Consider the following 26,481-nt stretch of genomic DNA (forward strand, 5'->3'; position numbering starts at 1 on the left):
CTCAGCAGGCTCAGGCTGCCACATATCTTAACCCCCTTGTTCTTTCCCACTATTGCCAGAAGCTGCTGAGAGGGAACCACACGGCTAGCTCAAACCCTGAGGTCCTGGCGGTTGGGGAAGGGAGGCTCCAGTGTGATCCTGATCCAGGCTGCCCCCACCCAGGTCCAGCCAGAGCTGCCCAGAGACTGCTCTGCAGTTTAAATAACACCAAGGCAGTTTCCAAGGCCAGTGGGCCTGGCCCCGGGGAAGCTGTGGAAGAAAGTCTTCCACTCCAAACTGTGGTTTCCACTGGGAGTGGCTCTCTGGCCATCCTGGGGCCAGATGAGAGAAGGCATTTAGGCCAAGAATAGATGAGGGGAGCGGGGCGTTTCCTCTGGTCTTCCTGGTCCTGTAAGTGTCTGATGTGGTGTCACGCTCCCCTCCCTTTCTTCGTTCAGCTGGGCCCAGTATGTGGTGGGGCCTGCCCTAGAACCTTGAGAACCAGAGATAAATAAGACAGACTCTTTGTCCTCAGGGAGCTCACAGAGGAGGCAGGGAGGCAGACACATAAATAAACCCTCTGCTTCAGGGAGATAAGAGTTCTGTTGAGCTGACCAGGAGGCAAAAGGCTTCAGAAGAGATGGCAATGAGCTACTCTTGCTGGAAGGATAAGACTTTCCAGGTGGGCAAGGATACAGCCTGTGCTAAGGCCTGGAAGGGTGGAGAGGGATGGTGTATTGGGGTCACTAGTTATCCTGAGCACTGCCAGGCAATGGGGAAGGTGCAGGTGGAGCCAGGCTCCTGGACCCCAAATCTGGTCCCCATTCTGGTTTAGCACCAAGCATCTCCAGGTGGTGGCTGGGTCATCTCAGTAGGAGGACTTGGGGGGGGCACTTTCACCCTCCCCATCCCTTCCTTTTGATCCCCATTTTTATTACTTTGGGCAGAGTGGTCACGAACCAGGATGTTTACACTAAATAGAGCTGAGTCTGCAGAATGAAATCCTAGACTTCTCCAAAAAAAGAAGCCAGGATGACAGAAGGCAGCTTCCTGAACATCTGAGATCAGAGGAAATTTTGACATAGAGAGGGGGAAGGGAGAGGACACCAACTGAGCTTGGGTCCCAGCTGAGGGGGTCCTAGGATGCTTGGCTTCTGACCCAGAGATCCCAACCCTTGCATGAAAAACTTGGGGTATGATTTTTTTTAAAGATTTTTTAAATTGGGATCCCTGGGTGGCTCGGCGGTTTAGTGCCTGCCTTCGGCTCAGGGCATGATCCTGGTCCGGAGATCAAACCCCATATCGGGTTCCCTGCATGGAGCCTGCTTCTCCCTCTACCTGTGTCTCTGCCTCTGTGTGTGTGTGTGTGTGTGTGTGTCTCTCATGAATATATATTTTTTAAAATTAATTTATTTATTCATGACAGACACACACAGAGAGGCAGAGAGATAGACAGAGGGAGAAGGGAGAAACAGGCTCTTTGCAGGGACCCGGATGTGGGATTTGATCTCCGGACCAGGATCATGCCCTGAGCCAAAGGCAGATGCTCAACCACTGAGCCACCCAGGCGTCCCTTGGAGTATGATTTATACGGTGTGAGGTTCACCTGTTTCAAATGTACAATTCAAGGATTTTGAGCAAATGTACACAGCTGTGCAGCCACCATAAGCCAGCTTTAGAACATTTCCATCCCCCTAAAAAACCTCTTGTGACTGTTCATTTACATTCACCCCCTCTTCCCACACCCCAGGCCCAGGTGGCCACTGCTCTGCCTTTGATCTCCATAGAGTTGCCTTCTCTGGACCTTTCACATACATGGAATCATGTTTTTGAGATTCATCCATGCTGTGGCACAGATCAATCTTCTTCCCTGCCGAATAGTCTTCCACCACACAAGTGTGCCACATTTTGTTTATCTGTTTACCGACTGCTGGACATTGGGGCTGTTCCCACTTTTTTGGCTATGAGGAATGGAACTGCCACGAACCTGTGTGCAAGGGTTTGCATGAACATAGGTTTTCCTACTTGTGGACACCTGGAAGTGGAATTGCTGGGTGGGTAGCGAACATATGTTTGCCTTTATAAGAAACTGACAAAGCACTGCACTACGCTGCATCCTAGCAGCAGTGGGGAAAGGGTCTCCTTTCTCCGTGTTCTTGCTAATGCTCGTTACTCTCGTCTTGTTCATTATATCCTGTTGAAGAACTTTTTTTTTATATAAAGATTTTGTTTTTTATTCATTCATGAGAGACACAGAGAGAAAGAGGCAGAGACACAGGCAGAGAGAACAGCTGGCTCTTTGCAGGGAGCCCGATGTGGGACTCAATCCCAGAACCCCAGAATCAAGCCCTGGGCTGAAGGCAGGAGCTCAACCACTGAGCCACCTTGGCATCCCGAGGAACTTTTTAAAAAACACCCACTGATGCCAGGGCTTCATCCCAAACCAATGAAATCAAGAGTTTTGCAGGGTGCCTAGCTGGCTCAGCCTGCAGAGCGTAGGACACTTGATCTCAGGGTCATGACCAGGGCCCCATTTTGGGCGTGGAGTCTGCTTTAAAAAGAGAAATCAGAGGGGCACCTGGGTGGTTCGGTCAGTCAAGTGTCCGACTCTTTTTTTTAAGGTCTTTTATTTATTTATTCATGAGAGACACACACATACAGAGGCAGAGACACAGGCAGAGGGAGAAGCAGGCTCACCGTGGGGAGCCCTATGTGGGACTGGATCCCAGGACCCCAGGATCACAACCTGAGCCAAAGGCAGATGCTCAACCACTGAGGCACCCAGGCAGGTGCCCCAAGTATCTGACTCTTGATCTCAGCTCAGGTCTTTTTTTTTTTTTTTTTTTTTTTTTAATCAGCTCAGGTCTTGATTGAGTTCAAACCCAATGTGGAGCCTACTTTAAAAAAAATGAATAAATAAAAATCAGAGTCTTAGGGTTTGGGGCCGAGCCATAGGTATTCAAAACATAGCAAAACAAAGGAAAACCCTCCCCACTTCAAAAGCTACTAATGTGCAAAAGGGTTGAGAACCAGTGATCTAACTTTAGGCCTGAAATTCTGGCCTATGGGGCACTGAGAGGGATCTCAATCTGGCCAGCAGCTTCTCCCACACCAGGAAGGCACATGAAGTCCCAGGGCAGCCTGGCCTGTTAGAAGGTAAGGTGTAGGGGCCTGGGAGTGGCTTGGGTCAGGGAGTCCTGATTCCTGTGCAGCCAGCTAAGATCCTAAGGGAGTACCCCCACCCCCTCCTGAGGTGACTTTAGGGATTGTTCAGGCCTCTGAAGAGATTAGGAAAGTATGGCATTCCTGGCTGCAGACCAGCTCCAGATAACCCCAGAGAGATGTAAGGAGATGGATGGTGCCAGCAGGAAGCATAGGGAGCTTAGAGGCTCAGGGGGGAATTAGGCCGGCGCTGCTCAGTCCGTGATAAAATCTCCCCTTTTGAAGGGTCTGTAGATAGTAATAACTACCCACTCTCTATACACTGGCTCCTGTGCTGGGCCCTGGGGACACAGCCATGAGTAAGTATCAGGCTCCTGCCGCCATGGAGCTTACAGTCTGCTGGAAGAAACAGCCGATAAAGAACAAAGCAGAGCAACAGGCGCACTGATGGGGTGGGGTCCTACCTGGGCAGGTGACACTTGGGGAGAAACTCCAGTGAATAGAGGAAGCTAACCAGGCAAGGTCTCTCTGTAAAGGTGCATCGGGTGGAGGGAAGGGTAAATGGAAAGCTCGAGGCTGAGTGACTTGGTGTCCAGACAGTGGTGGAATAGAGTTGAAGAGGAAGGTAGGTGGGAGCTGGGCAGCCTAGTCCTCTGGGCTCATGGCCAGCACCCAGGTCTTTGTGTGTGATGGGGAGTGAATGAGGGTTTTGAATAGGGTAGTGAGGTACTACGATTTCTATTTTTTTAACACCACTGTGGTTGGTGCAGAAAATGGCCCAGACTAGTGTTGGTGCAAATGGGAACCGTGCATAGAGGTGGGGGGCACCTATTGGAGTTCAGGACACCAGGATTCGCTGATATGAGCTTTCAGGAAGTAAGAGAGTCAAGGAAAACTTCTCTGCTTCTGACTTGAGCATCTGGGTGAGCATGATGCCATGATCTGAGATGAGAAGCCTGGGAGGGCGACAGGATTTGGTACCACTGTGGGGACAGTGCTGAAATATGGTGCTAGTGGGGTGGCACCCAGGAGGAAGGTGGGGAGGCTGTGATGTCCTCACGACTCCCTCCCAGGAGGGGAGGGCCCTCAGAGGCTGTGGTAACAGAGCATCTCGGAAAAGTCAGGATGCTGCAATGTGTTGGGGGCTTCTCACAACCTTTGGAAAGGTCTGCAAAGAGACAAGCTGAGGCCAATGAAGGTGCCCCACCCTCATCATCAAAAGGAGAAAAGTCAGTACCGCTGGCGCCCCCTCCCTTTGAAATTATAGTTCTGGCTTATGAACTCCAAACGTCTAGACAGCACTGTACAGATCTTGCACCCCTTCCTCAAAGCAGTGAGTGGGTGGGAAGCCCATGCTGAGTGCTAACGACAGCAGGGACAGGAGGTTGAGAGGACCTTCGAGAAAGAGGCCCCCATGAGTCAGAGTCAGCTGGAGGCTGCAAGAGGCATAGAAGCGGGGAGGGTGAAGCGTAAAGAAAAGGAGAGAAGTTGGAGGATGAGGAAGCTGCTCGAGGCCAAGTTTGCTGGAGCGGTACCAGGGACAGGGGCACACAGGACCCAGGAGCCAGGGAACGCCGCCCCGTGAGCAGCGTGGGAGTCCTTGAGTTCCAAACCTGGAAGACCCTTTGGGGCCTAGGTGGCCGGCTCCTTCCACAGAAAAAGGAGCTGCTCTTCAAGGAGCAATGGGAAAGAAAAGGAGAAACCCAAATGCCAAGTGTCCAAGTTTTAGAAGCCACAGAATGGCAGTCAACAGCTCTGCCCCTGGCTGAACCCAGAAAGCCCCAGTCCTGTGTTTCTCTTCTCTCCATTTGGTAAAAGTCTGCCTCCCTCCCGCCTGTTTGGGGAGATGTCATCAGAGTCTCCTGGTCTGACATCTGGCCCCCACACACACCTCTTCCCTCATTCCAATCCATCCCCTAACACTTGTGCCCAGGCACACGCACGCTCACCAGCGCAGGCCTGTACGCATTACATACGCCGCGGTGCTCGGGGCTCAAGGGCTCCAGCATAGTGAGGGTGGGGGGTGCTTTTCCCAAGGGGTAGCTTGGATGGGCCTGGGGGTAGGGGCGGTGGAAGAATGGTCAGGAGGGAAGGACTGACGCAGCTTCTCCAAGCCATGCAAGGATCCAAAGAAAACACAGCTGGAGATGGGGAGCAGGAGGGGGAAGCCAGGCTACACATGTGGAGATCTTGGGCAGAAATCCAATTTGGTGTCCAGTGGTCAGCGGAGCCGGTGTTTACTTATTTTGACCAGTGACTTCCTCCTGCTGTACCTCGGTATGCAAGTCTGCAAAACCGGGGCGATGATAACTATTGCAAAGAATTGCTATGAGGATGAAACGGGGTCATTTAAAAAGAGACAATTGAGCGGAGTGGGGAAGAGCCTACACCCTGGAGCCAGATTGACTTGAGCTAGTGACTTGACCTCTCCGGGTCTCTGTTTCCTCATTTTCGTCTGTAAAATGCGTTGATGATACCTGTCTTACAGGACATGATGAGTTTTAAGTGAGTTAATATCTATAAAGCATTTTTTGTTAGTTAAACACCTAGTTAATACTAACGACCAGAGATACTTATTGAGCACTTCAGTGTGCCAAGTACTAGGTTTGGCACTTTACATACTGTTTTTTGTTTTTTTGTGTGTGTTTTTTTTTTACAGATTTTTTTCTTTAAAAAAAATTATTTAAATTCAATTAATTAACATATAATGTTTTGGTTTCAGAGGTAGAGGTCGAGGATTTATCATTCTTATATAACACCCAGCGCTCATTCCATTACCTGACCTCCTTCATGTCCATCACCCAGTTACCCTGTCCCCCAGCCCTCTCCCTTCCAGCAACCCTCAGTTTGTTTCCTATGATCTGTGAGTCTCTCACAGATTTTTTTATTTGCGAGATAGAAAGAGAGAGTGCGCACACGCAGAGGGAGAAGCAGACTCCCCGCTGAGCAGGGAGCCCAACAGAAGCGCCATCCTGGAACCCTGAGATCATGACCTGAGCTGAAGGTGCTTAACTGAGGGAGTCACCCAGGAGCCCCATATATATGTATATATTTTTAAGTTAATTTATTTATTTGAGAGAGAGAGAGAGAGAGTGAGGGGAGGGGCAGAGGGAGAGAGAATCTTGAAGCAGACTCTCTACTGAATGTGGAGCCAGATTCAGCATGGGGCTCAATCCCAGGACCCTGAGATCATGACCTGAACCGAAATCAAGAGCTGGCCACTTAACCGACTGAGCCACCCAGGTGACTCGGCACTTCATGTGCTTAATTATATTAAAATCTCACCACCACCCAGAGATGTAGGCAGGTACTAGATCATCCCCATTTTACAGATGTGGAAATTGATGCTCTCAATATTTACTTTTTAATTTGCTTTATAACAGGGGTTGGCAAACTACAGCCTGTGGACCGAATCCAGCGAGCAGCCTGTTCATTTAAATCTTGTTTATTGCTGCAATGGCAGAATCTGAACAGCTGTGACAGAGACCACAAGGCCGGCAAAGCCTAAAGTATGTACTATCTGATCTTTTACAGGAACAGGTCTTTGACCTCTGCTCTAGAAAATGACAGAAGGGGGATTTGAACCAGGTCTGTCTGATTCCAAAGTACTTAACTAATGCTTTGCTCTCCTGGTGTTTTACATTCTCCCTGTGCTGGAGACACAGTAGAGGCTAGAAGAGCACTTCTTCCCTGTCCCTTCGAGTGCTAGGAAGTCCCTCCTTCTCTCTTCAAAGCCAGGAGTGAAAGTTGAAAGGGATCCGAGCATTTTGATCTCTTCATCCCACAAGCCAAGTGTTGAGGACTCCAGGAGCTTGACAGAGACCCTCCTGGGCTGCACATCTGCCAATATCACTGAAGTGTGAGAGTTGGGGACACAAGCTTTGGGAGAAAGAGAAACCCATGTGATGGAGGGGGTCAGGCTGACAGGACAAGTTCCTAAAATCAAGGCCAGTGAGTACATCTTGTCCCCCAGCTCGGGGCTGTGTTTATAGAGTCAGTTGGGCTGAGACAAACGAGGTGCAGGAGTTGCTAAAGAATCCTCAGAGCAGGCAGTGTTCTAGATACTGGGGATAAGTGTTTAACCAGATGCCAGTTCTCATGGAGACAGACCATGCCTCCATTAACCAATGCTTTGGTAAACCAATATTAAATAGTCACAAGATCTATAAAGCAAATAAACCAAGCTGATGTGAAAGTAACTGCTAGATAGGCAAGGAGGTCCTCTCTGAGGCAGTACCATTGAAGCTGAGACCAACATGACAAGGAGCTAGCTGTGGGAAGGCCGGGGGGAAAAGCATTCCAAGCAGAGGGAACAGCAAGTGTAAAAGCCAGCGTGGCCAGAGCAGAATGAAGAAGGGCAACAGGGTGGGTGATGAGATAGGGTATGAGTGTAGCGTGCCTGGAAGTTAGGGTATGGAAGCAGGAGTTCATTCTGAGTGTCATGATTTAGCTGACTTTTTTTTTTTTGAGCCCTTATTAATGCCAGATGCTCATCAAGTCCTTTAAATGCATTAACTTTTTTAATCCTTATGATCAGTCCAGATATGGAAACAGGCCCAGAGAGGTGAAACCACTGGCCCAAGATCACGCAGCTACATTGAAAGGTACTGGGGCTGCTGTGGGGCAGTGAAGCGCGGACAAGAACTTCCCACAGGAGATCACAGTGATACAAAGATGGAGCTTGCATTTCTGTGAAGAAAGTGAGAAAGAGAACTAATGTCTGCCAGGTTTTCTGCTTGAGCCAGGCTCCAGGAAGAATGAGGGCTACTAGAGTTCAAAGGCATTAAGGCACTTCCTCCTCTGGATATCCTTAGCTCTTTTTTCCTTCCCCTCCAACACCCTTTCTGTCTCATGTGCTTGTGGTTTGTGCCCCTAATCTTAAAAGCCAGCATTTATTTGGCACTAACGGTGTGCCATATACTGTGCTCAGCATATGCACTAGGCCCATTGAATTTATTCTTGCAATAACTTTATCATTTCTGTTTTAGGACAAGGAAACTAAGTCTCAGAGCTGTTTCAGTAAGGGGTCCAAGAATTGGACCCGAGAACCCGACAGCCTAGGATTTGAATCCTGGTCTGTCAGATGCAAGAGTCTAAGCACTAACTACTATAAACACCACCTCCCACCCTTTCAGAGTTCATGGGTTCTTCACTAGTAGCTGTATGATGGTCTTTACCTCTGGTTTCCTGCTAAAGCGGGTTCATAGCAGTGCCAACCTCATAGGTTAAGATTAAATGACTTAATCTAGATCTAGGATGACTAACCATCCTGGTTTGCCTGGGATGGAGAGGATTCCCTGGAAGGGAGGCATTCAGTTTCAAAGCCAGGAGAGTCCTGGGCAAATCAGAACATGTTGGTATTCCTACCTGGATGAGTGTTTGATGCTACATACATGTTCAATGGACACTCACCGGGCAGCCTGGGTAACTCAGTCATTTAGCGCTGCCTTCAGCCCAGGCCTGATCCTGGAGGCCCGGGATTGAGTCCCATGTCAGGCTCCCTGCATGGAGCCTGCTTCTCCCTCTGCCTGTGTCTCTGCCTCTCTCTCTGTGTGTGTCTCTCATGAATAAGTAAATACAATCTTAAAAAAAAAAAAAGGCCCTCACCTTTATTGCTTCTCCTTTCCTCTTTCATCCATTTGACAATAAAAAAAAGGAAGCAAGCACCTACTCTGTGCCTGTCCCAGGAGCTGGGAACACTGCAGGTGGTAGATGGAGATCCTGTGCAGAGAATCTAACTGCAAAGGTTCACACATATGCATGCACACGCGTGCGCACACACACACACACACACACACACAATCTACAATCTCTGGGAAATGCCAAACCTCCCTCTGGGGTGATTCCAGCAGCCTGTGCCCTATCCTCCTGGGCTGGCAGCACTTGCTTGGACTCCAGTGGGAGAAGTGTCTGGGCCTGTTAGGTCCGTAGGTAGTGACATGGAGACATTTGGAGGGCGGGAGGAATGTCCCCTAGCAAAGCCTGTCAAGGAGAGGTCTTAATGATTATGAGTGGAAAGGAAGGAAGAAAATGTGCCTGGGTGGTTCCAAGTATCCGGCACATTTTGCTGGATGAGGAAACTAAGGCCCATGACCCAAGAGAAGTGACTTGCTCAGGATCCTGCAGGAAGACGTGGGCATTTGGAATTTGAACCAAGGTCCCAGAGGAGCAAGGACTGTTGGGACTGGGCGGGCCGACTCTTGCACTTCCCTCCCTCCTTCCCGGCGTGGGTCCCCCACTTGTCTTGACAGCGGCCGGGCCTGTCACGGGGCTCCGTGCAGCCCTCTCCACCCTCCCGACTGCCAGCGTTCCGCCCCGTCCCCTCCCAACCCCCCGAGGGAGGAGGGGAGAGCGGGAGCGAGGAGGGGGGTCGGAGAGGCCCGGCGTTATAAAGGCGGCGGGAACAGCACTGCCCGCCAGACCCCGCCGCCCGGATCCCCTGCGCAGTCCGCCGCCCCGCGTGACCGCGCCGACCCCCAGCTCCGCCGCAGTGAGTTGGGGCGCGTCCCCACCCACCCCAGGCCCTCGCGGGGCCGCATGGTCTACTGAACCCGAGGTGGGGAAGAGATCCCATGAAGGGCGCTGATGGGGGGGTACCAGGCCGAATCCTGGTGGCAGGGATTTAGGACCCGGCGGAGCCGGGAGCCCCGGGAGCCCGAGGTCGGGCTGGCGGGCCGCGGTGACTCCCTCGGCGAGGGGCCTGGGAGACGGCGAGCCACCCCCCAGGAATGCGCGTGCAGCCGTTGCCATGGTAACAGGCAAGCCGCGCCCGCCCTCAGCTAAAGGAAGGGGGAGCTGGGGGGGGCACTGGTCCCCGGGAGGTCACGCGGCGGGCGCACGGGGAACCGAGGATGTCCCCTCCCCTTCCCCCGTGTCCCAAATCCTTGGGACCCAGAGCACGAGTCGCATCGCCTCCCTAAGCCTTAGTTTCTGCATCTGCCAAATGGAGGCAATATAGTCGAATCGGTTCCAAATTCCCTGAAGAGCTGTTTCGAGGGTAACGATCCGGCCAGCCCCTCTTCTGGTTGGACAACCGGGGAGTGGGTTTTAGCGGCCCCGATGACCCCAGCGACCCCACCCCACCCCAGGCCCGCTCGCCATGGCCCTCTTCGGGGCCCTCCTCCTAGCGCTCCTGGCAGGCGCTCACGCCGAGCTCCCCGGCTGCAAGATCCGCGTCACCTCCAAGGCGCTGGACCTGGGTAAGGCGCGGGGCGGGCGAAGGCGGAGGAGGGAGGGTAGCCCCAGCAGGGGCGCAGGACCGAAGGGTCTCGCTGCTACCTCAGTGAAACAGGAGGGCCTGCGCTTTCTGGAACAAGAGCTAGAGACCATCACCATTCCGGACCTGCGAGGCAAGGAGGGCCACTTCTACTATAACATCTCTGAGTAAGTAGGAGACCCGGGGGGCGGGGTTTCGGGTTCGGGGCGGGGCCTAGGGCCGGGGAAACTGAGAGGGTGGGGCGGGGCCAAATCGAGGAGGCGGGACTCAAGAAACAGGATGGGGCGGAGAAGATAAAGACCAAGCCGGCCAACCTAGGCGGGACCTAGAACCACAAGCAGGAGCCTTGGGGGCCGAGGTGTGGCCTAGGAGCACCGGAGAGGCGGAGTCACATAACTTGCCAATTAATGAGATTGGGGTCTAGGACCCCAGGTGGAGCTAATGGGAGAGGTCTCGGAACTGGAGCCCAGAGCCTCGCTGGGGACGATGGGGGTAGGAGAAATGGGGTATGGAGTGGAACCCAGCTGACAGAGTGAAAATCAAAGGACTCAGTTAAAAGAACAAGTCAAGCAACCACAGGGTGTGGGAGGGAAGAGAATGCACGCAATAATGCATCTACGAGAAGGGGTGAAGCTCACTCTTAACACCTGGGTCAGGAGCAGCTCATCTCTGAGCTGTCCAAGCCCAGGCCGGGCCCTTGAGAGCTAATGGAAGAATTCATCCGCCCCCCCCCCCCCAGCTTTCCCAGGCCTGGACTGGAGGAGGAGGGAATGAGTTTCCTGTGCTTGGGTGGGACCCCTTCTTCCTGGTCCTGAAACTGACCCCGAGGCTTCCTGCAGGGTGAAGGTCACAGAGCTGCAGCTGACATCCTCTGAGCTCCATTTCCAGCCAGGGCAGGAGCTGGTGCTACAAATCAGCAATGCCTCCTTGGGGCTGCGCTTCCGAAGGCAGCTTCTCTACTGGTTCTTGTAAGGACCTTACACCTTCAGGGAAGCGGAGGGTGGATCAGGAGGGCTGGGATGCTGGGGGGCTGTGGGCAATACTTTAGCCCTCCTCTGCCTCAGTTTCTTCATCTGTACAATAGGGACAAGCATACCCACTTCATAAAGGTTGGTAGAGCTTGGTAGAATGTTTGATAAACCGCCAAAGCAAAGTCTTGTTAAGAAGTATGATGTACTGGGTGGGTAGGGGAGTGGAGAAGACACAGTTAAGCTCCAAGATGGACATTAACTGCTCCCCACCCCCTTGCAGCTATGATGGGGGCTATATTAATGCCTCTGCCGAGGGTGTGTCCATCCGCACTGCTCTGCAGCTCTCCGGGGATCCCACTGGCCGTATCAAAGTGTCCAATGTCTCTTGCCAGGCCTCGGTCTCCAGAATGCACGCAGCCTTTGGGGGAACCTTCAAGTAAGTGCATCTCCAGCCCAGTGCACCCCCTTTAAGCCTTACTGCCCATTTGCCTTGTGCAATGCAAAGTGCACAGGCTTGGGAGTCAGGCCAGCTGGGTCCAACTCTCAGCACCCTCATTTCCTGTCTGTGTGACATTGGGCAAGTCATTGAAGCTCTGTGACTCAATTTCCTCATTGGTAAGATAGGGATGATAGGGGATCCCTGGGTGGCGCAGCGGTTTGGTGCCTGCCTTTGGCCCAGGGCATGATCCTGGAGACCCAGGATCGAATCCCACGTCGGGCTCCCGGTGCATGGAGCCTGCTTCTCCCTCAGCCTGTGTCTCTGCCTCTCTCTCTCTCTCTCTGTGACTATCATAAATAAATAAAAATTTAAAAAAAGATAGGGATGATAATAGAAACTATTTTATAAGACACTGGGAAAACTATTTGTTAATATATGTAAAAATATTTAGAATAGTACCTGGCAGGCAGCCTAGATGGCTCAGCCTCCTGCAGCCCCGGCGTGTGATCCTGGAGACCCGTGATCGAGTCCCACATCGGGCTCCCTGCATGGAGCCTGCTTCTCCCTCTGCCTATGTCTCTGCCTCTCTCTCTCTGTGTGTCTCTCATGAATAAATAATCTTTTTTTAAAAAAAAAGAAGGGATCCCTGGGTGGCGCAGTGGTTTGGCGCCTGCCTTTGGCCCAGGGCGCGGTCCTGGAGACCCAGAATCGAATCCCACGTCGGGCTCCCGGTGCATGGAGCCTGCTTCTCCCTCTGCCTATGTCTCTGCCTCTCTCTCTCTCTCTCTCTCTCTCTCTCTCTCTCTCTCTCTCTGTGACTATCATAAAAAAAAAAAAGAATAGTACCTGGCATATTAGTGGCTAGCTTCCTAAATAGGAGTAGCTGTGTCTGCACAGTTGGGCATGAACTAAGTTCTCAATAATTGGTAACTCTTACTACTAAAAATAAAAACAGTAGCATAGTTTCAGGTTTGAGGCTGAGAAAGGAACTTTGTGATACTTCTCAAAGAGAGTGGGAGAGAAAAGATGGTAGATTTATTATCTGATGCTGGTATACTGTCAAGTTTTTATTTATTCAACAAATGAAGTATATGCCAGTCCCTGAGAATTCCTAAAGGAACTCAGAGCCTAGATTAAGGGACAAAACATTTGTCATCAGGGCTTTGGGGGAGGGACTAAGTACTCCAGGGGTTCAGAAGAGGGTAATCTGGGAAGACTGCCTAGAAGAGTAAGCATCTGAGCCATACAGGGAAATACAGGACAGGAACTTTGAGAGTGGAAGGAAAGGCATGGATAAGCATCGGAAGTGGGGATGTTTAAAAAAAAAAAAAAAAGGAAGTGGGGATGTTTACAGTAGGTTTGAAGAACTAGGGATAAATTCCTTAGGCTGGTGTGGGGCAGGGGTTAGGAGAGGTCTTGAGAATCAGGCTGGAGAGATTTGGAAAACCTCCATTAAAGAGCTGGTAATACAGGTCAAAGTTAAGTCACCTCCTCCCCATCTCTCTGGCTATTGATTTCTCCTGGACCTGGATTGGGATAGGGCGGAGTCTGGGCTCACGTGGTCTCTCTCCTTACAGGAAGGTGTATGAGTTCCTCTCCACATTCATCACCTCAGGGATGCGCTTCCTTCTCAACCAGCAGGTACAGCAGTAGTGGGGCGGGAGAGGGCCTCTCTTGTGAAGGCCCTAACTCTAAACCCCACCTCGCAGATCTGCCCCGTGCTTTACCACGCAGGGATGGTGCTCCTTAATTCCCTCCTGGACACTGTGCCTGGTGAGTTGGTGCTGGCTGGGAGGGGAATTCTGGGCCCTGCCTGGGGCAGGAACGGGGGTGAGGAGGAGGCTAGGTATGCAGAGTGGGCCCCTGCCATGCCCTGGCTTGAAATATGGCCTCTGCTGCTGACTTGCCACATGACCCTAGGTAAGCACTCACTTCTCTCTGGGCTTTAGTACCTTCGCTTGGCTGGCGATGCCTCCCTCTGGGGTTGTTGTGAGGATTAGCTGAGTGATTGTCAGGGTCCTCAATATGTTCCTGCTGATCATTGGGACCCCGTTTGCCTTCATCCCCTGCACTTAATATGTGTTCAACTAAAATGAATTCCCTTTTCCTCAACTGTGATCTCTGTCTGCTATGGGGTAGAGATCATCACACCCCACATACGGCATGAGGAGGGAGGGAGGGAGCAGCCAGGGAAAAACCAGTGGAGGAAGGGGATCCCCTGCCATCCTGTTTAGGGGGATCTAGTGAAACCCTCGTGGTAGTAATAGTCATTAATATTGCTGAGCACTAAGTGGTTCCCACATAAAAATAATTGATCCCCACAACAACCCTATGAGGGAAAATTCATAATCATCACTTTGTGGATGAGAAACAGGCCCAGAAGGGTGAACACCTTGCCCAGCATCACATAGCTTGAGTGACGGAGCTCCTCTCCACAGTACGCAGCTCTGTGGATGACCTTGTTGGCATTGACTACTCCCTCCTGAAGGATCCTGTAGCTTCCACCAGCAATCTGGACATGGACTTCCGGGTGAGCTGCCTGGCTGCTGTAGCATCTCTGGCCTAACCAGACCTCCCCCTCCCCCTTGTCCCCAACTCTCTGGTTTTGTCCTCCTAAGGCACTGCTCTGATGAGACGCTCCACTGCTGAGCATGCCGTGGCTCCCCACTGCCTGCAGAATTAGGTTCAACTCCTGGGTTTGGCTTCTGAGCTTTGTTAATCTTGTCTGGCCCTTTCTTTTATTATTCTTCTTCATTTGAGAGACAGAGAGAGAGCATGAGCACAAGCAGGGGGAATGGCAGGCAGAGGGAGAGGGAGATGCAGGCTCCTTGCTAAGCAGAGGGCTTAGATGCAGGGCTCGATCCCAGGATCACAACCTGAGCTGAAGGCAGATGCTTAACCAACTGAGCCACCCAGGTGCCGCTGGGCCCACCTTTTTAACTTCACCCTGTTTCTCTGCAATCATTCTTTCCCAAATATGCCCCTGCTTCCTACCTCAGGAACTTTGCTCAGGCACTGCCTTTTCTCATCTCCCCTGAAGCAGTTAGGACATACAGCTCTATGCACATAATCTCATTTCGCCCTCACAACTGTGTCAGTCAGGCACTAATGTTTTATTCATTTGGGGGATGTGGAGACTTGCTCAGAGGGGTGACATCACAGCCCAAGGCCACACATCTAGTATGTGGCCATTTCCTTGGCTCCCTGTAGTGGAGGGTAAGTTTCAGAGCAAGGACTGGAGCCTAAAGTTCAGGTCCTGACTCTGCCACTTACTAGCCACGTGATCTTAAGCAAGTGGCTTACTTTCTGAGCCTGTTTCCTACTAATATGTAAATGGAAATAATAGAGTAAGAAAACATCCCTCCTTGGAGTGTTATGTGGATGAAAGGAGTTGACCTATGTCAAGGCATGGAAGAAGTACCAAGTAAATTCACATTCCCACCAACCGAACACAGTCACACTGGAACATTCTTACATATTTCTTTGCACAGGTATAGAGAAGGTCCTTTATGCATAAATTTATGTTTACGTTGCCCATTTCCTGATGATTTTATGGAAAAAAGTTCCCTCTATTTCTCTTCAGTGTACAAGGGAAGTTATTTTGTTGTCTTTCATAGGAAAATTATAACAGATGCTTAGACTTGCAGATATTATTTCTCCTGGTTATATATTTGGTATGCTTTCTGGTATTAATTGGCTTTGGAAACCCCTCCTAACTGAACACTGATGATATGTGAGAATTGTTGACTTTATTTAGTTCAGTAATGGTACTGCAGTTCTGTGGAAAACCGCAATTTTAGGAGTCTTACTGAAATATTTAGGTGTGCAATGTCTGTAATTTACAATACAAAAATGTGAAGCAAAAAAAAATTGTACTATGTAAATGTAAACAGCAGCTTTTGTCATTACTGTCCTGCATCTTCCAAGGCCCACTGACATGCCACCCCCCCCACCCAAAACCCTTTCCTGGGTGTCCCTTCTCTGGTCTACCTGGAGTGCTCCCTTGCAGAACTTGAGCTGCCCTCCTTTGAATGTCTTTTTAGGAGTTGTGCTAATGAAGGCAGCTGGCTGGCTCAGTCAGTAGAGCATGCAGTTCTGGATCTTGGGGTCATGGAGTTTAAGCCCCACATTGGGTGAAAAGATTACTTAAATAACTATAACTTAAAAAGAGAAAAAGGTTGTGCTAATGAATCCCCTAAAGACAGCAGCTGGGTCCAAGCCCCATCATACCTCAGAGTGCCTGGCACAGGGAATGGGAACATCTGGGTGCTGGGCCACGCTGCCTTGGCTCTGACCCTGCTCCCCCAACTGCAGGGGGCCTTCTTTCCCCTGGCTGAGAGGAACTGGAGCCTGCCCAACCGGGCAGTAGAGCCCCAGCTGCAGGAGGAGGAGCGGATGGTGTATGTGGCCTTCTCAGAATTCTTCTTTGACTCTGCCATGGAGAGCTACTTCCGAGCGGGGGCCCTGCAGCTGTCACTGGTGGGGGACAAGGTATACCAAGTCCTGTCTGTGGGATGGGCAAGGGGAGCCCTGTCACAGAACTCCTGATGACCCTGCCTCATCCCTAATTCCCCTCTCCAGGTGCCCAACGATCTGGACATGCTGTTGAGGGCCACCTACTTCGGGAGCATCGTCCTGCTGGTGAGTGTTGATGGGCGGTGGGTTTGTGGCCAGGGTGGGGGGTGGTGTGTTGCTGGGATACAAGTGAGGGGACACGTGAGGTGTGTAAGCAGAGGCTCCCATGGCCACCATAGAGTATACCTCTGTCTTGTCCTGGCCTCTCACCTGTGGCCAAGTCCTTTATTTGTTTATTTATTTTTAAAGATTTTACTTATTTATTCGTGAGAGAGAGAGAGAGAGAGAGAGAGAGAGAGAGAGGCAGAAGAAGCAGGCTCCCAGCAGGGAACCTGACGCAGGACGGATCCTGGGTCTCCAGGATCAGGCCCTGGGCTGAAGATGGCGCTACACCGCTGAGCCACCCACACTGCCCCCAAGTCCTTTATTTGTCAAGTTCCTTTCCAAGTCTGTGAAGGGCCCTCACTACTTCCTGTTCATGAAGTGAGGAGGGACAGGCTGAGACCCAAGCTCTGTAAGTGTAGGGATTGTAACAATGACCAATATACTTTTTAAAGTTAATTTAGTTATTTAATAATCTCTATGCCCATCGTGGGGCCTCGAACTCAAGACCGCAAGATTAAGAGTCCCATGCTCTACTGACTGATCCAGCCAGGCACCACTGATGTACTCTTCTTTTTGCTTATTATTTTCCTTTGTTTGATGGTGGGAGGTCAAAATTTAAAAAGGATCTCAGTGATTATTCACTGAATCAATTCATGGAAAGCGATTAGGGTTAAGTGCTCAGGAAACACTAGCTGCTGTCCCCCCTGCTGTCATCCCTGTCAACGCCATCAGCCTGATGGCCAAGCACTGGTAAGGGCACAGACTCACTTTCCAGATTGTCTGGGTTTGAATCTCTGGTTCTACACCTAGATGACCAAAGAACCTTGGACAAGTTACTTAACCTCTGTGCCTTGGTTTATCCATCTCAAAAATGAGTATGATAATGCCCGTCTCACGTGGTTATGATGAAGTTTAAATGAGCTAACACAGGTGAAACATTGGTCAGCGCCTACAGGAGAAAGAGCACAGCGGTTTCCAGAAGGGTGATATGACAGAGAGTGGGGATGTGCAATGCAAACACTGTCCCCGAGGGGTCTGGCTGGAGATGGATCCCCACTACAGAGAATTCAGGAAAGTGGGAAAAGGAGGAGACATTCCATCCCTTGTGTGAGCAAAGGCACAGAGGCTGGACACAGCCTTCATATTCATCTGTCTGGGCTCCTAGTGGGCAGAGCCTGAGCCTTGCCATCTCCCCTCCCGGGGCTCATCAGCAAACAGATCTGGGACTTGACCTGCCCTCCCTACTCTGTCCCCAGAGCCCGGCGGTGATCGACTCCCCGCTGAAGCTGGAGCTGCGGGTCCTGGCCCCACCTCGCTGCACCATCAAGCCTTCGGGTACCACTGTGTCTGTCACTGCCAGTGTTACCATTGCCCTGGTCCCATCTGACCAGCCCGAGGTCCAGCTGTCCAGCATGACCATGGTGCGGGCACCAGAGTGGGGACCACTGAGGGTCGGGGACAAGTGTGCTGTGGACCCTGTGGGTTGGTAACACCTCCTCAACCCCCTCGCCTGCAGGACGCCCGTCTCAATGCCAAGATGGCACTCCGGGGGAAGGCGCTGCGCACCCAACTGGACCTGCGCCGGTGAGTAGATGGCCCAGATCTCGGCCAAGCCCTGAAGCTCCCTGAGCCTTGGTGTCTTCCAGATAATTGCAGCTGCCCAACTACTGGGAAGCTAAAATTCTCTCAGATCTCTAGCCACTGGAGGGCTGGGGTCTTTGCTAATTCATAACAAATGCATTTCATTCAAGTGTAACTTCTCTGCATTGTCTTATAACCCAGTGGCAGGCAGAGCAGGTATTTGAGATGACCAAAGTGGCCCAGCAAGGTTAAATGATATGCCCATGGTCACACAGCAGAGAGCCTAATGGCATGGGTTCAGGCAAAAACCTCGGCATGATTTTTGTGACGCTGAGAAGAGTTGCTTTATCTTCATTTTTTTTCCTTAAAGATTTTATTTCAGAGTGAGGGAGCAAGAGCGTGCACAGGCATGAGCGAGAGACGGGCAGAGGGAGAAGCAGACTCACCACTGAGCAGCGAGCCCAACATGGGGCTCAATCCCAGGACCCCAGGACTATGACCTAAGCAGAAAGCAAAAGCTTAACTGACTGAGCCACTCAGGCGCCCCCTATATTTCATTTTCCTCATGGGCTAAATGCAGGGAAAACTAGCATCTACTGTGCTAGCCACAGGTAGCTAGTGGCTCCCATGTGGCAAGTGTAAATGCACAATGTTTGCAAAAAGTTCTACCAGGCAGCACTGTCCTAGGGGTTAAATGAGATACTGTGGGGGTACTGGTTGGGAGCCTAGATTCTAGAGGGAGGTTGTGCCCTTTACCAACTGTGAAACCTCAGGCACATTACTTGCCCTCTCTAGGCTTGAGCTGCCTCATCAAAAAAGTGCAAATTGCTTAATAGTGCCTACTTCTTAGGGTTATGGGATTAAGTCAGGTTGGCATTTTAAAATATCTTAATATTTAACTTCTGTGACATGCTTCGTATTGGTCAGGGAGTAAGCTCTATTAAGGTTTATTAAGTAAACACAAACCATACATGAATAGCTGCCAGCGCAAGTCTGGAATACAGGAAGTGCTCAACAAATGAAAGGTAGCAGACTTGGAGAAGAGGAACCCCAAGAGGGAGAAATGACTCACCCAAGGATGCACACCTGGCAGGTGGCAGGCCTCCAAATAGGTGTGGAGGTGGGAGCATCTGAGGCTGAGGCTCAGGGACTTTGGGTAGGTAGGCCTGAGTGGCCTGAGGAAGGGGTGCTTCCGGGGCTGGTGCCCATTGGATAGTTCTTTCTCTTCCATAGGTTCCGAATCTACTCGAACCAGTCTGCATTGGAGTCGCTGGCAGTGAGTCGGGAGCGGTGGGGGTGCCGAGGCTGGGTCAGGGCGGAGCAGCTAAGGCAAGTCCACTTCCTGCTGGCTGCCCTGACCTCCTGCCTCCTCCCTCCCAGCTGATCCCACTGCAGGCCCCTTTGAAGACCATGCTGCAGATTGGAGTGATGCCCATGCTCAATGGTAGGGCTGGGGGACAGGAGGCAGGAGAGGGAAAGGAGAGGGAACTGGGTGGACCCAGGCTAAGCCAGCTGCTCCTACCCACAGAGCGGATGTGGCGGGGAGTGCAGATCCCACTACCTGAGGGTATCAACTTTGTGCGCGAGGTGGTGACGAACCATGCGGTGAGTAGGGGGGTGATGGAGGAGGGCAGAGCCTCCCCACCCCTGCTTCAGAACTCATCTTCTTCATCAACAGCCCCTCCCATTTGAATCTTCCCTTATCAGACTTCTCCAGCCCTCTGCACAGCTGTGCCCTCACCTTGTAACCCTCTCCCTGGATTCCATCCCCAATATCTACTAATCTTGAATTTCTGAGCTAAGCGTTCACCTCTAGGAAGCCCTCCTTGACCCCCACAGACTGTGCTCCTGCAGCCTTTCTTTCATACCCTTCACAGGGAGTTAGAACTTCTTTGCCGTTCCTCCTCTCCCACTAGATTGAGAACCCCTCAAGACCAAGGACTCTGTTTCTTTACATTGAAATTTTTGGCCTCTGTGATGGACTGAACAGACTCCTTTCTCTGCCCCACCGCACAGGGCTTCCTCACCATTGGGGCTGACCTCCACTTTGCCAAAGGGCTTCGAGAGGTGATTGAGAAGAACAGGCCTGCCTCCAGGGACCCCTTGGCATCCAGTGCCCCACCACCCTCCACGACAGCTGCCTGAGCCCTCAAGCCCGCCCTGGCAGGGGCATTCAGGACTCCAACACCCCTCCCTCAGCCCCTCCCAGCCTATACTGTCCAGTCTAACCCCCCAGTACCACAGAGAAGACAGGGTTTTAAGCTGTACCCAATTTAATTCCATAATCAGTCAATGCATCAATTACCGTCCATCCACCCTCCCCGTGGGCTGTCCTGAGCTCTGCTATGTTCCAGTGCGTTAAGGGAGGGGGCCAGGCCCCACCCCAGTCAGGAATAAAGTGCTAACTCCCCCAGTCTGTCTATGTGAGGCACTGGAGCCTGGTCTTGGAGGCAGAGGGGTGTGGAAGGGGCAGGGGCCGCGGGAGGTGGGGGTGGGGTGGGGAGCAGTTCTGGAGGCAGGGACCTGCCCCACAGGGGCATTTTGGATAAAGGAGGACCTCCCTTCTAGCAGGAGGGGTGGGAAAAAGGAGCTGGATTAGACAGAAGGGGACTGACTGGTCTTCATCAGTATGGCTGCTTATTCAGGAAGCGGGAGAACATGGTGAGGGCCGCCTGGGGTTTGTCCGTGGGAACCATGTGTCCAGCACCCTAGGAGCAAAGCTCTATGAGATCACCTTCCGTGTGACCCCTGCCCCTGGGTGCCACCTCCATCCTATTGGATGCCTCCAGCCAGTAGTCTTCCTCTTCTCCCAACCCTGCCCCAAGCTCTGCATTTTTCCCACTCCTCGTCAGAAAACTTGCTTTTAGGGGCCCAGATGGTAACCCGGTGTAAACGGAAAGAGAAAGCAGAGGATGGTGGCTCCTGCCCCATCTCCTCCAGCCAAGCCGGCCCTCACCAGCCAGGCCCTACCTTGATGGTGAGAAAGGCGATGTGAGAGAACTCCTTCACGAAGCCAGCAATCTGCTCCCCACTGTCCCCGTAGTCCACTAACCAGGGCCGGCGCTGGACCTCCATCTGCCCCACCAGGAAAGACTCAGCAGCCTGCGGCCGCCCCTTCATCTCTGTTCACAGCTGCCAGCAAGATCTCAGGGGCCCGGAACTCCCCCAGGTTTGTCCTCTCTGTCTGCCCAGAGCCACACTCCAGGCACAGCCGCCCCATCCCTCCCCAGAGCCGGGATCCTTGCCTTACCTTCTGGTTGAGGGAATCCACAAACCACTCATCCCCCATGAAATTGCAGGCCATGTCCACATCTCCGTTGTAGAGCAAGATGCGGTATTTCTGGAGCAGGGCAGGGGGAGCCATGGGGGGTCTGGAGGGAGCCCAGGCCCTTGTTCTTCCCTGGTTCAAGCCCTACCCCTTCAGGGAATTCAAGGAGCCCAGGCAAATAGCACGAAGCAGGAACACTCGTGTTTTCTGTTTCCTACCTGTCCAGTGCTCTACTAAACACTAGCTGTGAAGGTAGATACTGTTTACTATGATTACCCCCACTTTCAGGTGTCAAGATATGAGACACCTGCCCAGGGTCACAAGGCTAGTAAAGGAACGTGCATACAGGCAGTCTGACCCTAGAGCTCATGCTCTAACCACCGTGTTGTACAGAACCTGGCCCCGCCCCAGCTCTCTCAGGTTCTCCCAGATGATCGGGGACAAGGCCCTCTTCTACCCTGGGCCTCCCGTTTCCTTGTCTGTGACATATTCCCATCAGCTCTCCTCAAGTCAAGATCTCCTTGGCTGAGGCAGACCCCTCAGCCTCCTACGACAGAGCAGCACAGGGTGGAGACAAAGCCATGTTCAAATTGTGACCCTGCCAATCACTGGACTTCGTTTCTTGGAGTGTCAGCTTCCTGCATCCGGACTGGCACTCTGAAGGGGGTCCCGAGGACAGTGGTGGTCCCAGCTATGCCGCCCCCACTCACTTACCTGTGTGGTGAGCAGCTTAAGGTACTGGGACTGCATGCTCTGGTAGAGACGGCGGTACTGTATATTCACCAGGAAGCTGTGGGAGCACACAGGCAGGCCCGGGGAAGACAGTCACAGAGCGGCCCTCCCTTCCTGCCACCTCCTCTCTCTGAACTCCAGCATAGGAGGCAGAGTTGGGATTCAGTCCTCTCATGTCCCCTCTCTAAGACTGACTTGGCTATGGGGCTAGAATTAGAGGTCCTCAACTCCACCCCCCACCCCCACCCCCTGCCGTATAGAAACGTATACAGGAACACCTAGTGATTGATTCACAATCGGCCTATAGTGCACAGGGGCCCCCAGGTGTGCGAGTCGTGTGTGTGTGTGTGTGTGTGTGTGTGTGTGTGTGTCTGTGTGTCTGTAGCAACAGTAGGACAGGAGCACAGCCCAATCAGAATGGATCTGAGTGGCCCCTGCTGTGCCAGGTGGCACCCTTGTACTCACACGGGTCATTGGAGATCCAGGCCACTGGGGACAGGAGGGGAGTCGGGGTGGGGGGAGTGTGTGTTTACTAAATGCCAGAGCAGTAAGTGCCACTTTACCAACCACTGTGGCCACGTAAGAATGAACTGGCTAAATCTCAACCAATTTAAGGGTTAAATATCCTGCACAACTCAGTCTGACACACCCTGAGTGCCTGGGGTACTACTACTTTATTTTTTATTTTTTATTTTTTTATTTTTATTTTTTATTAATAAATTAATTTTTTATTGGTGTTCAATTTACCAACATACAGAATAACACCCAGTGCTCATCCCGTCAAGTGTCCCCCTCAGTGCCCGTCACCCATTCACCCCCACCCCCCGCCCTCTGGGGTACTACTCCTGAGAAACCTTAGTCAAGGGATCCTTGGGAACTTTTCTGAGCCCTGAGAGCCCCGAGAGCCTGCCACCCCCAGGCCCCAGCTGGCCACAGAGCCTTACTTGCACATGTCCCAGCGGGGCAGCTGCTGGGGGATGTGAAGGGCCTTCCGCACGTAAGGGTTGTTGAGGTAGGTGGAGGCAGCCGTGGTGTTGGTGCAGGGAGGGTCCATGCGCAGCCTATCCCCGGAACGCAGCAGTGCCTGGGGGCACAGACAGAGGAAGATCAGGTGGTTTCCCGGCCCTAACCCCACTGGGACGAAGCCCATGGTTACACACACCGGATGCCACACCTGATGCCACACCCGCTTGAACGGCAGGCGAGTGAAGATGTTGCCCAAATCGTGGAGCACCACGGAGTCCTTCTCATACCTGCAATGTAAGTAGGGGCTGGGCACCTCGGCCTCTAGGCGGTGCTGGGCCAGGCCTCCAGGGTGCACCACAGGGCCTACCTTAAATGGCCAGGCACCCCCCCAGCACATGGGGCATAGAGGTTGTAAATGTTGAGGCCAGAGTTGCCCACGATGCGGGATACTTCCTGCAGCTGCAATAACAAGCCGAGCAACCATGTCTCACTGAGCCCTGGCCTCCCCACCATCTCACCAACTCGGCCCAAGATTTATTGCTTTCCTACTTCACCACTGGGCATTACCCTTCCCCCACTTTTTTATAGGTAGGGAAACTGAGGCACAGTGGAAGGAATCTGCTTCCACTCGGGGTCCAAACTGGTGCCACTACTTCCTAGCACTGTGACTTCCAGCGAGTGACTTTAACATTCTCAGCCTCAGTTTCCCCTTCTGGAAAATGTGGATAATATAATCTTCCTTAAAGGAGAGTTCTAAAGATTAAATAATCTGTATTGATGTATTTCAGCCTGGTGCCTGGCATATAGTAGGTGTTCAATAAGTGAGAGATCCTTTCCCACGGGTTATAGGATTTGCCCAGAAAGTCACAGGAAATGGTGATAGGAACACATCCCTAGATGGGTCCCAGAAAACATAAAATTGCAGGAGCAAGCAGGATAGGAAAGCAATAGGGGATGGGGTCAGGAGTCCCCAAGGAGAGAATGCGGTCCTATTCTCAGGGCTGGGGGTGTCAGGGGTGACACAGGTTGGGGGCAGAACCTCACATTTGTCACACATTCTGGGTCGGTGTTGTCATAGAAATTACACTTGTTCTGGGAACAGCAGTGGGTCTGGAGGGAAGACCAGAGCCTGCAGGAGATGGATAAAAGCGGTCAGGACTAAGGCGGGGCTCCCACCTTCTCCTCCCACTTCCCACAACCACCTGACCCCAGGGAATGAGGAAACGGATCACAGGGAATGGTATGTAGGTTCCAAACCTAGCTGCTCTGGGGCCATACTGCCAGTGCTCCTCAGACTCTTTCAGCACCAAACACTTCCAGCAACCCCACCCCCCACCTGCTGCTCATAAACCAGGGTAGGGCCTAGGGTATCATGTGCCTGGAGGACAGACATGAGCTCTTGTGACCTGCCCCACCCTGGAGATTGCCCAACTATCCCCTCCCATACCTGTTCCCCAGAAGGCCATGGTAGTAGGCGAAATAGACCAGGGAGTTGTCATTCTGCTCATAGGAGGAGAGTCCATTGCCCACAGCCAGCCCCTGTGAAACACCCAGGGCATTCAGGTCATCTGGAGGGAGAGGAGCCTCCCTTGACTACACCCAGACCTTCAGCAATCTGGAAGCTGAAATCCAAAAGTGGTTTATGGGAAGGCCACTCAGAGTAAAGAATAGAGTGGGTTGGGTGACAGGTGAGCTTCCTGTTGTGGTAGGCTGGCTGGTGGCAAGCATCTTGCAAAGGAGACCAGGCAGGGAAGATGGCCTGTTTGACTTCACTAAGGCCACAACCATGAGCTGCCTCACCTCCCTCCTGCAGTGGCCCTGTACCTGAAGGTTCATGCTGGGATCCTGCATGACCAGCACTGCCAGGGTGGGGATGTAAATGCCAGCATAGCTCTCTCCTGTCAGGAAAAGCTCATTGTCCTTGTACTCCGGGAAGAGGCGGAAGAAATCCTTAAGGGCCTCATAATTACTCTGGGCAACCTAGGGAAAGCGAGATGAAGGGAATCAAAAGACCCTGGTATTTGAGCTGGAAAAGTATCAGAGATGACACCCACCCACTGTGTTTGAGCAAGAGGAAGTGGTTTAGTCGAGACCACACATAACATGTGACAGAACCAAAAACGGACTTTTGTGTCTTGCCGTGCTTAGAGAACCAGGAAGGCTGGGGCACGGGGCAGGCACTGGACTCACCTCCGTGTCGTTGGTTGCATAAGTCTTATCATCAGAGTAGGAGAAGCCCACCCCAGCTGGGGACTCAAGATACAACACGTTGGCAATCTACAGAGGAGGAGGAAACCAACTGAAGAAGACTCCCCAACCCAGCCAACTGCCCAGACACCCCCACAGGACCCAAGGCTCCAGCTATACCAGGTTCCAGGAATAGGGGTTGTACTCCAGAGTGGCACCATCTGGCTGCACCTGAGGAGGAGAGAGATGGCTGACTGCCAAGGGCCAACTGGGTAGAAGGAAGGGCCACGGTGCTGGGCACTTCCCATTTGGGCAAAACCCCTGAAAAGTACAGATAGTCAAGCCAATAGGTCCGATCAGGAAACCCAGACTCCCAAAAGGGCACACTTGGAAACACCTCCAAGTCGTGCTCTCCCTCCTCCCGGGCTCTTTCCTTTAGGCACGCTCCGTTACCTCTCCCCCGGCCCGTGGCTGGGGTCCGGGGTGGGGGGGACAGTGGCTTTCCACTCACCAGGAAGGGGCCGTGCTCCGTGAGAAAGCCATCTAGGGAGCTGCAGCCCGGCCCTCCGTTGAGCCAAAGCACCAGAGGGCTGCTCTTGGGATCCTTCTGGGACTCCACAAACCTGCGAGAGGATGCAGAGCACGGTGGGTGCAGGCGGAGCGGCCCCTGCCGGCGCTCCCAGCTCGCAGGCTCCCTCGGGGGTCTTCGGCCCCTCCCCAGCTCGCACCCCGCGCCCGCCCCGCCCGGGAGGGAGGGCCGCAGACCAGTAGTGGAGGTGCTTGGGGCCGGAGCCGCGGAGGTAGCCGGAGAACTGGCGGAAAGCCGGCTGCTTGGCCAGCCCGGGCAGGCACTGGATCTCGTCCAGGTCCGGCGCTGCCTGGCCCGGCGGCGCCCAGAGCAGGAGCAGCAGCAGCAGCAGCCGCAGCCGCAGCAGCCACGGCGGCGACGGCGCGGCTCGGACCATCTGCCACAGGAAGCGAGGCGGGCTGTTTCCGCGCTCCCTCGCTCCTCCGCGCTTCCGCGTGGCCGCCCCGCGGAGGAGCTGCAGGCGGCGGCGACGGGAGTCCCCTGCCCGGCCCCGGCGCCCACCCGCCGCACCGTCCCGGACCGCGGGTCCCCTCCAGCCTCCCGGGGCGCCCTCACCTCGGCTCCCCCGCGTCCTTGCTCTCCAGGAGGGGCCCGGCCGCGGAAGGTCATGTGAAGGCCGGGTCACGTGGGCGCCGGCGTCACGTGACGGCCGCCCTCCGGCGCCTCTCCGGTCCCCCGGGGACCCGGGGCTGCTGGCGGCGGCTGCGGTCG

The 26,481-nt window shown here is 52.9% G+C and overlaps 2 protein-coding genes across 3 annotated transcripts; one reads left to right on the forward strand and one right to left on the reverse strand.

The window, feature by feature from the left end:
* The first annotated feature begins 9,401 nt into the window (after positions 1–9,401).
* On the forward strand, positions 9,402–20,441 carry PLTP (phospholipid transfer protein). 2 transcript variants are annotated; one of them, XM_055299927.1, is made up of 16 exons: positions 9,402–9,631; positions 10,230–10,340; positions 10,425–10,524; positions 11,197–11,325; positions 11,609–11,764; positions 13,345–13,408; positions 13,477–13,540; positions 14,206–14,297; positions 16,082–16,258; positions 16,349–16,408; positions 17,704–17,868; positions 17,964–18,031; positions 19,262–19,304; positions 19,409–19,472; positions 19,557–19,633; positions 20,045–20,441. In XM_055299927.1, the coding sequence occupies exons 2-16, from the start codon at positions 10,241–10,243 to the stop codon at positions 20,171–20,173; spliced, it is 1,488 nt and encodes a 495-aa protein (XP_055155902.1). In that variant the 5' UTR covers positions 9,402–9,631; positions 10,230–10,240; the 3' UTR covers positions 20,174–20,441. The 2 variants fall into 2 exon arrangements, with proteins under 2 accessions (XP_055155902.1, XP_055155895.1); XM_055299920.1 differs by having other exon boundaries at positions 9,517–9,697.
* On the reverse strand, positions 20,284–26,424 carry CTSA (cathepsin A). The gene is made up of 15 exons (XM_055299905.1): positions 26,326–26,424; positions 25,947–26,146; positions 25,693–25,804; positions 25,362–25,412; positions 25,185–25,271; positions 24,819–24,974; positions 24,442–24,533; positions 24,039–24,123; positions 23,362–23,453; positions 23,203–23,281; positions 22,973–23,112; positions 22,011–22,086; positions 21,279–21,368; positions 20,999–21,103; positions 20,284–20,736 (listed from the first exon to the last, which is right to left on the reverse strand). Exons 1-15 carry the CDS (start codon positions 26,377–26,379, stop codon positions 20,653–20,655), a joined length of 1,503 nt encoding a protein of 500 aa, XP_055155880.1. The 5' UTR covers positions 26,380–26,424; the 3' UTR covers positions 20,284–20,652.
* Between the last annotated feature and the right edge of the window lie 57 nt (positions 26,425–26,481).

The sequence above is a fragment of the Nyctereutes procyonoides genome, unplaced genomic scaffold (assembly GCF_905146905.1).
Source record: "Nyctereutes procyonoides isolate TBG_1078 unplaced genomic scaffold, NYPRO_anot_genome, whole genome shotgun sequence".
Taxonomy (NCBI): domain Eukaryota; kingdom Metazoa; phylum Chordata; class Mammalia; order Carnivora; family Canidae; genus Nyctereutes; species Nyctereutes procyonoides.

Bases quoted from the DNA above. Each gene is read 5' to 3' on its own strand.
- PLTP (XM_055299927.1), top strand. From the start codon at position 10,241: ATGGCCCTCTTCGGGGCCCTCCTCCTAGCGCTCCTGGCAGGCGCTCAC. The intron at 13,409-13,476 runs GTACAGCAGTAG...CCCACCTCGCAG, and splicing joins GCTTCCTTCTCAACCAGCAG to ATCTGCCCCGTGCTTTACCA. The intron at 16,259-16,348 runs GTATACCAAGTC...TCCCCTCTCCAG, and splicing joins TGTCACTGGTGGGGGACAAG to GTGCCCAACGATCTGGACAT.
- CTSA (XM_055299905.1), bottom strand. From the start codon at position 26,379: ATGACCTTCCGCGGCCGGGCCCCTCCTGGAGAGCAAGGACGCGGGGGA. The intron at 23,454-24,038 runs GTGAGGTTCTGC...TTGTTATTGCAG, and splicing joins ACCCAGAATGTGTGACAAAT to CTGCAGGAAGTATCCCGCAT. The intron at 21,104-21,278 runs GTAAGGCAAGGA...CTGGTGGGGCAG, and splicing joins TGGATTCCCTCAACCAGAAG to ATGGAGGTCCAGCGCCGGCC.